Raw genomic sequence first — 14,657 nt, 5'->3', positions numbered from 1 at the left:
CCAGAAGCATCTGACTGAAATGATTATAGACCTCCGATTCCTGCGTGCATGCAGAGGCGATTCTAGGCTCAGTAGGGGGGCCAAGCGAAAATTAAAACGAAAGAACACTTGTAACAAATCGCCACTACTGTTCCCCAGCTACAGTCTTGGGGGGCCCAAGCTGCCTGTCTAGCCTGGTGACAAGATATGCATGCGCCAAGCTTGCCTACGGATGGCGAAATGCATCAAAAGTACAATTGATTGTCTCAAAATATCGTTTCATATTTTCCAATCTCACGACGTCCGGGGCCCCCTCTAGTGGCGGGGCCCGGTGCTGCAGCACCGGTTGCACCATAGGATAACGCGGCCCTGCCTATTGGAATAGAGTGGCAGACTAACAGGCCTATCTGTTCAAGAGACTATCATCTAAGGTGAATCTGGTTTTTAAGTCCTTTGCAGAGTTTATACCCCTTGTAGGATAATGTTGTATCGAGCTCTGGAACATTGCCTCTCACCCTCTCTGTGTGTATGTGTGTGTGTGTGTGTGTGTGTGTGTGTGTGTGTGTGTGTGTGTGTGTGTGTGTGTGTGTGTGTGTGTCTCTCTCTCTCTCTCTGCGTGTGTGTCTTCATGTTGAAGTTGAGCTATAAAACCTATGCTTACTGATATGATAATGCTGTGTTGATGTTCATGTACTTACAGTATGCTGATTGGCCTGCACCCCTGACTTTTGCTGTCCATCTGAGTCCCATACTATGTGAGGCATGTTTAAATGTCCAACTATATCCAACAATAATCCAACTCTACTCTTCAGTGTCCTGCTGTTAAATGAGTGTTGTGAGGTTTTAGAACCATCTCCAAGGACACATAATGACATCACAGACAAGTGACCCTATGGAATAGAGTGGCAGACATCACAGACAAGTGACCCTATTGGAATAGAGTGGCTGACTAGCATGTATCTGTTCAAGAGACTATCATCCTAAGGTGAATCTTGTTTGAAAACTTTGCAGAGTTTATACCACTTGTAGGGTAATGTTGTATCGAGCTCTGGAACATTCTCTCTCTCTGTCTCTCTCCCTGTGTGTGTGTGTGTGTGTGTGTGTGTGTGTGTGTGTGTGTGTGTGTGTGTGTGTGTGTGTGTGTGTGTGTGTGTGTGTGTGTGTGTGTGTGTGTCTTCATGTTGAAGTTGATTTATGAAACCCCTGCTTACTGATGATCATGCTGTGTTGATGTTCATGTAGGCCTACTTACAGCATGACTGGCCTGCACCCCTGACTTCTGCTGTCCATCTGAGTCCCATACTATGTGTGTGTTTAAATGTCCAGGAGGAAATAATAATCCAACTACTCACTCTTCAGTGTCCTGCTGTTAAATGAGTGTCTGTATACTCAAGTGAGGCTTTAGAACCATCTCCAAGGACACGTCATAATGACATCACATAGGCCTACAAGTGACCCTATGGAATAGTTGCAGACTAACATGTAATGCACAATAACAAAGTGCACATACATTTTTGTCACACCATTTGACAATTTATTTCCCTAATTCAATAAACTGACGCAAATTCAATAAACACAGGCAACACATTTTTAAACAACACTAAAAAGAAAATCTAGTCCTATGTGAGACTTGGTGGAACATAGGCTAACCTTGATGTTTTCATTAGGCCTACCTACTTAAATTTCAGGTTTTTTTTATTATATTATTTTATTTATTTTTTATTATATATATTTAAATTGTATCAGTCAAATAGGCCTATGTCAACCACCCAATTTCGTTAGAAGGCTATTCCCTTTGAACGACTATTTATATCATAAAGTAGAGGAAATTGATCACTTTTTACATCAAACAAAAAACATGCAACTGCTCCATCTGGCGTCACAACGTGTTCCATTTGGCGGTTTATTTTGCGTGGGACGTAAGGGGAGGAGTCAGCGTAGAGCGGGCCAAGCGAGTCGTACGTGAAGAGAGTTGTTCTGCCGCTTGCTTGGCGTGGTGGTCCATCACCCAACCTCTAGTTCTACTGGCGAGAAAAGTTGTCTGAACGATTTAGAAAACATGTCTGACGACGAACAGCAAGATCAAACCATAGCAGATGACTTGGTTGTTACCAAGTACAAGATGGGCGCTGACATCGCCAACCGTAAGTGAATTACGAAGTGTGGGTTACATCCGTACGTCGTAGAGTGTTTAAACTCATACCGAGGTCTGCCATACGTGCAGTTGGACGGCCATGTGCCTGTGCAGAAATGCAGGCTAGCTTTATAGCTAGCGTGCTAACGGCGCACTGTGAAGCAAACGATATGATATTGTGTTAAGAAATAGTTATGCTTGCCACCCAGTAAACAGGAGTATGTGGCTTAGTAAGCCTGTTCTCAGTCCCGTTGACATGGTGTTGGTCTTTTATGTTGTGACAGCAGAGCAACAGTGGTTAACAGTGGAACCAGAATTAACGTTATACAAGTGGCAGTCCCAGTATTACAAAGTTGATTAGCATGAGCTAGCACTCTTCAGTAGCAGCAAATGGCTGTGTTCACAGGACATCACCCATGTCCAGACTTTAGCTAGCGTACCAGCTACTAATATTGACCTCGTTCTCATTCAGTAAGATGTGAAGTTTATCTGTAACCACGACAAATATGAAACGATGAAATGTAGCCCGTTGTGCCCATACTGTATTTCTATCTTTCTTCATTTCACTGCCCCGACATAGAACATCATGCACTGGTAACGTTAAAAGGAACTGCGTTTGAATGAACAGTTCTGGAACTGCCCTGGCAGGTGCATGTATGGCGCCAGGGGAGTGTGTAGTTTGTGGTTTGCTTGCTCTTGCTATAGATATGAGTAGCTAGTTTGACTGTCTCTTCTTGTGAACATATGTTAGGTGTGCCAGCCACTATAGCTGGTGTTGTTGCCGATGTGTTTTAAATCCAATAACTTTTAGTAGTATTATTAGATCAATATAGTGAAGAATATTTGATCAATAAAGTGAATTCAAAACAGCAGTTGTCAATGTAGCCAACCCTGCATCAGACCTGGCTGGTGGCCTGGTCTCATGTCCTCTTCATTTCTGGTAAATTCACAATCACACTTAACCCATTACATATTTTTTTTATAATATAAAACCCTGTTGTGGTATTGATTTTTCGGTAAGGGCACTGAACTCATGTCTGTGCAGTGTGCACTGGCTTGGTGCCCGGTGGGTGGCATCAATTCTGCATCTATAAAAGAATGGGCTGCTTAGTGTCCGGGAACCATGACAGTCAGTTATTGATGGAACACCTTGCAATCCCTCCAACGCAACCCACTCATGAAGATTGATTCACCCCCACTCTCTCTATTGCTCTCTTTCTCTCTTTCTCTCTCTCTCTCTCTCTCTCTCTCTCTCTCTCTCTCTCTCTCGCTCTCTCGCTCTCTCGCTCTTTGGTCTCCATCATCATCACCATCTCACTGTGTGTGTGTGTGTGTTTAGTCTCCACCAGCGTCCCACTGTCTTGAATTTTTGCTGTGTGTGTGTGTGTGTTCTCCACCACGGCGTCTCATTATCTTGTCTATTTGCTGCTGTTGTGCATTCAGAGGCGGTGAAGGTGCTGCTGGAGGGGGCCAAGCCGGGGGTGTCTGTGCTGAGCCTGTGCGAAAAAGGAGACGCTTTCATCATGGCTGAGACCAGCAAAGTCTTCAAGAAGGAGAAGGACATCAAAAAAGGTACTGATGCAACTGAGCCAAGTAACCAAATGTAAAAAAAACAAAAACAATGATACACATGGCTGTTGATTAAGCTTGTTTGGCTCTGTATCTGATTGGGTCAATTAAATAATTATTTTTATTTTAAAAGGGTTTTTTTGTTGCTCTTCTGCCTTTATTTGACAGCAAAGATGTTGAGCGGACGAAATTGGGAGAGGCAGTTGAGGTTGTGTTAGGACTTGGCAGATGACCCTGGCTGGGTTCGAATCTGGGCCCATGCGGGCTGATTGCCCATGCTGTGACTGCTCTTGCTGACTTTTTTTTTTTTTTTGTCTTTTGTCAGGGATTGCTTTTCCTACCTGTGTGTCTGTCAACAACTGCGTGTGCCACTTCTCACCCCTGAAGAGTGACGCTGACTACATCCTCAAGGATGGAGACCTGGTGAAAGTGTAAGCGCCCAGAATTTACTTTTCCTTTTGCTCATCCTGTTTGCAGATGCTGTTCTCTGAATCATTGTCGCATTCAAGGATCGTTCTGATTTTAAATTTGGCCCTGTGTGGGTTATAATCCTGAGTGCTGTTCCGGACTTGTACGCAGAATATTCCGGAACTTGTTTCATACTGAATGCTGCCAATATTCCGTTTCAGCGTAGAATTTATGCATGTAACTGCACACACTGACTATACTTAAGTGTTGTGAAAATATAATTGGTGTCGTACAAATTCTTTGGAATGTAAGGGTATAATTTGATGGGCTTCTTAATGGCTAGAAATGGCTTATATATTTTTTATATACGTGTTTTGTGTGTGTGTGTGTTGACCCTTTATTTTTTGCCCTTCTTCCCCTGTACAGTGACCTGGGAGTGCACGTAGATGGTTTCATCTCAAATGTGGCCCACAGTTTTGTCATTGGAGCAAGCAAGGTTTGTGCTAGATCTTTCTGCCCCCCGTCTCTGTTTTCCTTTTGTCCTTTGTTGGAAAACAAAAAAGCCAGCCACCTATGTTTCCAGTTTGTCACCAAGTCCTTTCATCCCTGTCTCTCTCTCCCGGTCCCCTTTCTGTGGCAGGACAATCCGGTGACTGGTCGAAAGGCGGACGTAATCAAAGCAGCCCACCTGTGCGCAGAGGCAGCCCTGCGCCTTGTCAAACCCGGCAACCAGGTGAGTCAATGCACGACGGTCAGCATTGGGCGGGATATGCTCTGTGTGGCGGCCAATCACAGGCAATGATACACCAGGCAACTGTTTGAGCAATGTTGCCAGGCAACGTCATGATTGGCTGTTCATTTCCCGATGGAATGGTTGGAAAAAGTGGTCTACTGCTAATCCAATCCTCTTAATACCAATATTAAGTCAAAACAACATCTTATCGTATGGTTGCCCTGACCAATTGCTCAAAAAGTTGCCCTGTGTATCATCACCTTCAAGACAGGAGTATGACAGGAGTGCTGGTCTATTGTGAACCGTGTGAAGCTTCCTTGGCGATTATCTCACTGTGCATAGTGATGCACCGTTCATTTGTCAACATTGTCTGTTACTAGGATACAGTTTGTTTGCTGTTGTAATGTATTACAACAGACATGCTATATTCTGTCCCGTGTGAGCCTTAAAACTTTAAAAGCCAATCTAGATGCATTGTTTGTGCAATCGGTTGTGTGCAGAGGTGTCAATCCCAATACAGGTGACTTGACTGAGTAGCCAAGCTCTTAACAGTCAGCTGATGCAGAGCTGGTTGGATCACATTTGTGACAGGCTTTTAACTTTTCACATCTTGGGTTGAAATCTTTAAGTCATGTACAAGCGCTTTGAAATGGCATTTTGCAAAGACCATGTTTATCCTAATCCTAAAGCAGCTGTGACTGGTGTGCCAATGTTCTTGATGTCTAAGCTGTGACACTCAAACTCTGTGTGTGTGTGTGTGTGTGTGTGTGTGTGTGTGTGTGTGTGTGTGTGTGTGTGTGTGTGTGTGTGTGTGTGTGTGTGTGTGTGTGTGTGTGTTTTGTGATCCTCTGACAGAACTCTCAAGTTACTGACGCATGGAATAAGATCGCAGAGTCATTCAAATGCTCAGCCATTGAGGGTAAGGCCCACTGTTCGTCTCTCAAGTGTCTGAACGTTAATAGGCTGTAATTGCTGTGGTGGACTCCCCCCTGCTCACTCCCATGTCATCTGTGTACAGGTATGCTGTCCCATCAGTTGAAGCAGCATGTCATTGACGGAGAGAAGACTATTATCCAGAACCCAACCGAACAGCAGAGGTGAGGAATGAATGAACATACTCAGTTCAGTTCTAATTCTGATGTCATTGTTCAGGTTGATTTAATTGATGACCATACATTCTTTTTGACCTGAAGTAGAGGGAGAGGGTCCGAGGCACTCTAAAGTCCGTACTAAAAATAATTTATTTATACATGGACACCATTGATGGCCGTCGCGTGCCTTTTTTTTTTCAGGGCTAATTAAAATAATTAAAATTCTATTTGACTTGCTCTCCTCAGGAAAGACCATGAGAAGGCGGAGTTTGAGGTGCATGAGGTGTACGCCGTGGACGTGCTCATCAGTTCTGGAGAAGGCAAGGTGAGCGAGACCGAGAATGAATCACCCCGTGCTCTCCAAGCATGGATTCTGTTTCCATGGGATCTGCTATGGACATCCTGTTTCGGCAGCCCACTGCAGCTTAATGTGTACCCTCACACACTCATATTTTCATATCTTATGTATTTGGCTTTTTCTGTTATTTACTATCTGTCCAACTTTTGGAGCTTGTTCTTTCTACAATAGGTTGTTGGGTAATTACAGTGACTTGTACACAGTGGTGGTCCAAATACAGTTGATAAAGTAGCAGTATCTCTAAGCAACAGAATCTCACTAGAAATCTCCAATCTGCTCCAATATGTCAGTCTCAGGTTAACATAAGATAACAATATAAATAAAATAATATTTTATAAATAAATAATATAACATAAGACATAGTATAAATGAATGAATAAATCCGACCTCCGCTAACTTTGTCTCCCGCTGTTCCTCAGGCAAAAGATTCTGGACAGAGGACCACTGTGTACAAGCGGGACCCCAGCAAGCAGTACGGCCTGAAGATGAAGACCTCCAGGATGTTCTTCAGTGAGGTGGAGCGACGCTTCGATGCCATGCCCTTCACTCTCAGGTAGTGTGTGTGTGTGTGTGTGTGTGCGTGCGCGTGCGCGTGCGTGTGTGTGTGTGTGTGTGTGTGTGTCAATGACTTGTATGTATGTTTCGGTTAACTGCATATTGGAGACAGGTCAGACGCTTTTTCAAACTTCTGTGCTAACCCTCTTGCATAGATTTTTGACAATGAAGTTCACTTGACTTGACAGGATGGTAACAGCAAATGAGTTTGGAGAGAGAGATGGGGAAGGGTTGGCAAAGGACCCAGGCCAGGATTCGAACCTGGGTCTGCCGCATAGCAAACGAGTGCCCTACCATATGCGCCACGGTAGGGCCGGAATTTTAGTTCTTTAATTAATGGTAAACAATGCGACAGTGCAAGGAACCGCATTTCATAGTAAAGCCAAATTATCTAAAATGGATAAACATAAACGTGTGTTGTTGATCATGAAAGTGCGTTGAAGAGGGTCCGAAGTTTTGATCTTAATTATATGTCCGTTGTGGAAAGAGAATGAATGATTGCTTGTCTAGCCGTCCAACCCTCAATGGTCATCATGAATTGCTGACTGAGAGCTGCTGAGCGCTGTAAACAGTTGCATCTCATTTTAAAATTAAAATATCTAAAAAATAGACACAGATGTTTTTGGTTTTTTTAAATTATGAAAATATATCGAATAGAGTCTGAAATATTGACCTAAGGCTTTTTTAAGTTGTTAAAATTTGACGATGGTGTCTGAAAATACAGTGGGTGTCGACGGGCGCTATGGGCCAAAGCCGTACCAGCGTCAATGGGCGCAAGGGCCTCTAAAGCAGTGCTTCCCAACCTTTTTTGTCTTGTGTACCCCCAAGCCTTTTCGTTGTGCCACGAGTACCACCTAAGTCAAGTTCTATATTGCTTTCTCCATCCCAATGTAACTAAGCTCTATATATTTGTTAAGATTACATTTTTCCAAGTATCCCCTGCAGTGTGATCACGTACCCCTAGTGGTACACGTACCTCTGGTTGGGAAAGACTGCTCTAAAGGGTTAAAGGCGCTTGCTGTAAATTACTTAATTTATGACTTGGGAATTAATTTCAGGGCTGACGGCTCTAAGACATTATAACTGAATTCAAATATGGGTACTGCTCAGCACCTCATTATACAGTATTTGGTCAGGGTTGGTCATTTATTTGATTTCCAGGATTCAAGGATTTTCAGCCCTGTGCACAGTAAACTAAAAGCACATCATCCTTTCGTTTGTTTCAACTGGCCCCATAAATCACACATACACTGCATTGTGTCAGACGAGGTCCCCTATAATATCATTTTGAAATTCAAATCACTTCCCTGTCTGACTCCAGTCTGTCCTTGATGTCTGTCAGGGTCCAGGTGTCATTGGATGTCGGTGACCGAGTGTGTCTGTCTCCGTCTCTCTCTCTCTCTCTCTCTCTCTCTCTCTCTCTCTCTCTCTCTCTCTCTCTCTCTCTCTCTCTCTCTCTCTCTCTCTCTCTCTCTCGCGCGCGCGCGTTTGAAGATTAGGGGAAGGCACATCTGGGTGTGGAAGAATGTAACCATCTCGTGTGTGTGTGTCTCTGTCTCTCTCTCTCTCTAGGGCGTTTGAAGACGAGGGGAAGGCACGTCTGGGTGTGGTGGAGTGTGCCAAGCACGAGCTTTTGCAGCCATTCAGTGTCCTGCATGAGAAGGAGGGTGAGTGATGGCCAGCCAGGCCTTTAAAACGCCTCTCAATCAGCAACGCCAGCTATCCGCAACACTAGACAGATTAAATGAACATTGTTCCTATGATCAAACTACATTCCAATTAAAACTTTTATGTCAATGAATTGAACGTTAATGAATTGAATCACAAATTCAATTCTGATCATGGGTCATGTTCATTACAGCCAAGTATTCATTTCATTGGGTTATTGGCCTCAAGATACTTCCACACATAAAGCTGTTATGTCCCATGATGACACTCAAAAAAAGAATGTGGTGTGTTTTGTGTGAATAGTCATTATTGCTGGTGTGCCAAACTTGACTTGGTAATTAACCCAGTTCTTTTACCTGTGGGTGTTTTTGTTCCAAGTAGGTATATTGCTTTGGCTACTAAATAGTCCATGACTGCATGTTTTGTAGCCAAGAGATATCTGGCCCTCTCTCTCGCACTCACTCACTCACTGCGTAAACCCAGTGTTGAAGTTAAGTTATAATTGTCTGGGTTAATTGTGAGGAAATTCGTTATTGTTTTTCAAAAAGGTATTGCATTATGTTACCCTTGGCTTTTGTAAGAAGTTTCTGCATGAACCCTGACGGAGAACTTTTGTCGAATGCCCATCCCTAATTCAGTGCACTGAGTTTTTAACGTGTGCCATATGCACTGAAACACTAGTGCACCATTTGGGACATGCTCATGGCCATCAGAAATACAATTTATGTATGTTGTCAGCTCTTAGCGTAGTGAGTGGTCAAAATATTGGGCCTAGGGGTGGTTAGAAGTAATTCTAGCTGCTTTTGAACCCTAAAAGATTATTCCCTTATATACATGATCTATAATGGCAATGTCTGCACACAGAGTATTGGGGATGTTCAAATGACCTGCGTGTGCGTTTGTGTGTCTATGCGCAGGAGAGTTTGTGGCCCAGTTCAAGTTCACTGTGATGCTGATGGCCAACGGCCCCCTGAGGATCACCAGCGGGCCATTCGAACCCGAGCTCTTCAAATCTGAGCATGACGTGCAGGACCCAGAGTTGAAGGTAAGCAGTGGCATGACACACACACAAGTTTTGTCAGAGGATGCGCTCAACTTCTTGGAAAAAATGAATGTCTTTGGGTGCGCGATAATTAAAAGGTATCAACTGAAAGAAGAAAAATCCGCACTCACAGACTAAGTCTCATTATTTATTTATATTACCACCATGTTCAAAAGCAAACGCGTTTTGGCTATCAAGCCTTCATCAGTGCGTGGTACCATAATATAAATATAAATAATATAAATAAATAAAGACACTTAGTTTGACACACACACACACACACACACACACACACACACACACACACACAGACATGTACATTGTTGGCTGAAGGAACACAGAGTAACAGTGCTAGGTTAGGCCTAGAACTGAAGGTAAGCAGGGCTACATTAGGATAGTGTTCCTGTGTCATGATTTAGCTCGGGCCTATCCTAGCAAGCCAGGTTCTATTGCAACTTGAAAATGTATCCATGGCCCAGTCATGATTATTACCCATGGTGTGACTCTAGACCAACCTGCCTGGCAAAAGACTTTGGTTTGTCAAGCTTGGACCCCGAACTGGAGGTAGGCAGTGCCATGGCAGTGATGTTGCTGCGTCATAGTATAGGCTGGAGTCCCACTTCACATGCCGTACAAAAACGTAATTCACATTTTCCTTTCAGACGTGATCAGGATGGTTTATACCAGTTGGCTTGTGATGACCCCTACTTTGCCAAATTTGTAATTAGTAGGCAGTGAAGAATACAGTGTATATGTTTTTCTCTGGAACCAAAAGTCCTCAGGATTATAATCATTGTAGAGGTTAATGGAAAATGCGGTATTAGTGTAAGTCTTATTAAGAAACGGTCACTGAAATGGAGTAAAAATGAAATATGTCTGACCCAGGTTAAGTTCTAGCCTGGCTCCTTTCCTAGCCCTACGCCAGTTCTCCCGCTTATATCCTGTCTGCTCTCAACTGCCCTGTCAAATGAAGATGTAAAAGATGAAAAGTGATGCCTCCTCCTAACTGCTTGTTGTCTGATTTCCTCTGTGCAGGTTTTGCTGCAGAGCTCTGCTAGCCGTAAGGCACAGAAGAAGAAGAAAAAGAAGGTGCGTTTTAAACTTCATGATTTTGTGTGAATTCTGACACAGCACACTTTACTGTTGTCTAGCAGATGGTGATTATAGTTATGCTGCTTCTACTGTCTTCTGCTTCTTCTGCTTCTACAACTGCGCCTCTCACCCTCATTCAGTTTCTGACAGACACATTGGTGAAGTGCAAGGGTGGGGGCTGCCCGCAAGTGCCGGGGAAACTAGTGGTCAGAACTTAACTGAGTAAATCACGCTAGTACTGAACTCAGCAGTCACAAAGGTGTATCAAAGAAGGTGGATCTAACAAGAAGCGTCATTTTGTTTCTTTTCCGGTATCCACTTTATGTCGGGTGAACGCCCCTTTAGGACACCTTCGGAGTCCTCAGGTTGAGAATAAATGAAGTCCCCGTAGCGCTGTAGATGGCGGTAGCGCACGTCTTGCGCAAACACCTCAAAAATAGAAGAAGTAGGGGACGACGCCCCCTTAGGAAACCCAACTTGAGCACACGCTTTTGCATTGAGTGGGCGTGTTTTGCGATATCTTGCTCTAATTCAGTATTTTTGGGTGTATGTTCTTTGAAATTTTGTACAGCGTAGGCTACACTAACCTATCTATTACAGGCAAGGGTATAGCCTCCTCTCTGTGCCTAAAGGGGGATTCATACTAGTCGTGAGTGGTGCTAGTCTCCTTCATACTTCACTCACGACGATGGCGCGCGCCGTCACGTGACCTAAAATTTCGACACGCCCCCCGTCGTAAGCTCAAAATTCGGCGCGTGTCGCCACGTCGTGCACACGAGGATTTTTCTAACTTGTCGTGCGCCACCAGCGACCACGCAGATAGGCAGACAAAGCAGGAGTTGCGAAGAGAGGCTACAACTACTGTAGGCTACTACAGAATGGATCTTGCATCATTTTGAGGATAATAAAATGTCACAGAGTTATTTTATCTTCTCTCTTAAATGTTGTTCAGTGAAACAATTGTTTACTTTGTTCAGAAGCACGTTGTGTTCGGCGATCTATTTATAAATTCTGCCGCCAGAACAATGCTCTCACATGGTCTTGGAATTATCTGGCAATGTAGGCTACAACAAAAAATATATGTTTCAATGTGGTAAGTCACAAGTCAGACGTTCAGTAGCCCTACAGCAGCCGTGTTTGGCTTTCTATTTTATACATCAGTAGAACTCACGCTGCGAGTTGCGAAAAATACTGCCGTTTCTCTCATGAACAGCAGAGGGCACTTCCGACAATGCGAGCAAGGCGCTTTTGAAGTATGAATAGTCTGTCGCAAGTGATGACGTCATTAATGGTTCTCGCACCACTCGCGACAAAGTGCGCACGTGAAGTATGCAGAGCCCTTTAGAGATTAGAATGTTCTGCATTCTGCACTAGCCAACATCATAATCATAGCCCAACTGTGGTCTTACTAAGAACTGTAAGTTAAACTGGTTAAATGTAGGCCTATCTGAGTGGAATTAGGTTTAAGTAGCCCCAGTAGCCACCTATCTCAAGTAGGCCAATACAAATAAAGAAATAAATGAAATTATAAGAATAAATGGGTAAAAACATAAAAATAGGATAATAAAAATAGTGGTAGAAGTTATGGTGATCGGCGTAGGATCCGGATCTTCAGCAGTGGATTTGGTGCATCTCTAAAGGCTAGTGTCGAATCGGGGCGTAGCACTGCTTCAACTGTGCGATTCACTCACGAGGGGCGCTAAGGATTTCAAACATTTTTGATAGTCTTGTGACAATAGGATCGCAGGACAATAAGATCTCAAGCTGGTCATGAGGTGAAATCACTTCCGAGACTCACGATTCACCTTCGATTGAACAAGAAATCGTCCCGATTCCCAAAAAGTTGCGCGAAATTTGGCCAAAAATCATATAAAGCACAGCGACAGGGTCTTGATGGTTTGTCACCTTTTTCAACCCTCCTGAGTTTGCAGGTATGCACTAGACCAGCCGTTCTCAAACTTCAGAACACCAAGGCCCACTTTGAAATGTGAAAAAATTCTGGGGCCCACCAAACCATATAGCCCAATATAACAAAATAACTTATTATATTACATTATATTACTTATATTTTATTATATTATATTATATTTTATCATATATCATATCATATTATAGCCTATTATTATTATATTGTTATGATGAATAATAAGTTAGAGCCTATTTTCAGAAAGTTGTGGCCACTGAGTGGCTTCCTAAATACTGAATATGAAATTAGCATGAAACAAGCCTGCATTCACAGCTCAGAGAATGCATTCGATAAATAGACTACTAAATGCTCTATCAATAGGAGGAAATAGCCAACTGTAGCAAGCCAAAACGGCAAAAGTTTCCTCTCACAATAGACTAAAAATGACAAATATCCATTTTACACATACATCAACACCATAAGCATGAAAACACACCATATCACGATGGCAGATAGAAAGTGTAACGCTATACCTCGCTAATTAATTTGCGGTAGAAAATTACTTCCGCGATTGAAATGACGCAATGTTTACACACAAATCCTGCCTAATACTGCACCTTACCGCATCAAAACGCCAAATAAGGAAGTGTACTCAGTTTCTGGACGCACACAAGAAAGACACAAGATAACTAAACAAGACGTGAATATCTAAAGAGTAAATTTGAAGATGCAATGGTGGGCCGCAGCCCATAGTTTGAGAATCACTGCACAAGACACTTCGTCGGGTGGCCCATTCAGCTGTCATAAAGTGCTTTTCTTCTTAGACTTTACACAATGATGTTTACTTATTTGAGTTTACTTATTTAAGTTTCTCATGCGTCCTCAGGCATCGAAGACTGTGGAGACCGCTACAGGTCAGGCCGTGGAGACCGAGGCTGCTGCTGAGTAAACCTCTCCTTCAACCTCCTTCCCGTCCACCCCCCACCCCCCTCTGTTCCATCAGCACCGCAGGACAACGGACGGACGGATGGACCACCCAAAGAACAGAAAAGGAAAAAAAATCAAAACAAAAAAGAAAAAAAATAATGATGAAAATGAGATCCACAATGCCTGCCACCACCCCACCCCTCCACTCACCTTCCTGACACTGACAGCTCTTTACCTGTTAGCTCCCCCACCCCCACGGAGAAGCCTTCAGAACCTAGCCACTTAACCAAGCCTCAATACCTCCAAGAAAATTGTAAGACTGCTGGCGTTTGTAGTCGAATTGTCCTGTGGCGTCACGACAGTGTTGCTCCAAGGACTTCTTTCCCCCGTTGTTAGCGCTGGTCATAAAGTGGTCTCTCTCACACAGGACTTGTACATGTCACCAGATGCTATGCCAGAGAGATGTTGTACAAGTCAGGGTAGACTTGCGATACTGACCAACCTTGTTTACAAGAGGTGGCGGCCGCGGTAGCTGTGATTTTGGCACGATTACCTGCCACATGTGTTGCTTCACGATTTTGTAAACTAATTAATGGAGGCTTCAAAAGAAAAGAGAAAAAACTAAAGCAAAATGGAATCCTCACAGTGCCAGTGTTTTGACGTTTTCTTTCTTGTCACTCCCTGTATTTGTGTCAATTAGGAAACGGAAATCCCACTTTTGGCATTGTGATGTTTTGTCTATGCTGGCCACAAGTGCTTATTTGAGGCCTTCAGTGACCAAATATGTTATTTTTTGTTTTGTCAGGAATTAGTTATTTTAAGATGGCACTAAAGGCTGTCCCGTTCAGATCAATTGGACAGTCAGGATTGCAATGGTGTCACTACACTAGCTAGATATTTTTGCTATATTTCCTGGTTTTGGGGAGATTTTCTTCTCTACATCTGAGGGTGATGTGACTTTAGTCGACCCTTATTACCAACTGACCAAGGCCTTACTTAGGTTCCACACAACTAAGCTGTACTTCCCGTCTAAGTCTCGCCATCGAGGACAGAGCCTAACTGCCAGTAGTTTAGAGGACCACTCTTTGACAAATGTGCCCTGTTGGTGGTTTGCTACTCGTGACTTATTAATAGTGCCCGCTCTTAGCAGTTCATAAAAAAATCCTTATTTTGTTGAAAATCTACATGCTTTTTT

General features: G+C 43.4%; 1 protein-coding gene across 1 annotated transcript; it reads left to right on the top strand.

Moving 5' to 3' along the window:
- The first annotated feature begins 1,922 nt into the window (after positions 1–1,922).
- LOC134456796 (proliferation-associated protein 2G4-like) lies at positions 1,923–14,105 on the top strand. Its single transcript, XM_063208349.1, has 13 exons — positions 1,923–2,123; positions 3,557–3,685; positions 4,008–4,113; positions 4,517–4,586; positions 4,731–4,823; positions 5,679–5,742; positions 5,842–5,920; positions 6,161–6,239; positions 6,692–6,825; positions 8,400–8,494; positions 9,413–9,540; positions 10,573–10,626; positions 13,422–14,105. The coding sequence occupies exons 1-13, from the start codon at positions 2,039–2,041 to the stop codon at positions 13,482–13,484; spliced, it is 1,179 nt and encodes a 392-aa protein (XP_063064419.1). The 5' UTR covers positions 1,923–2,038; the 3' UTR covers positions 13,485–14,105.
- Positions 14,106–14,657: the final 552 nt, after the last annotated feature.

Source organism: Engraulis encrasicolus, chromosome 10 (assembly GCF_034702125.1).
Source record: "Engraulis encrasicolus isolate BLACKSEA-1 chromosome 10, IST_EnEncr_1.0, whole genome shotgun sequence".
NCBI lineage: Eukaryota > Metazoa > Chordata > Actinopteri > Clupeiformes > Engraulidae > Engraulis > Engraulis encrasicolus.
Note: the sequence above shows the minus strand (reverse complement) of the source record. Positions and strands in the feature narration are given on the sequence as shown.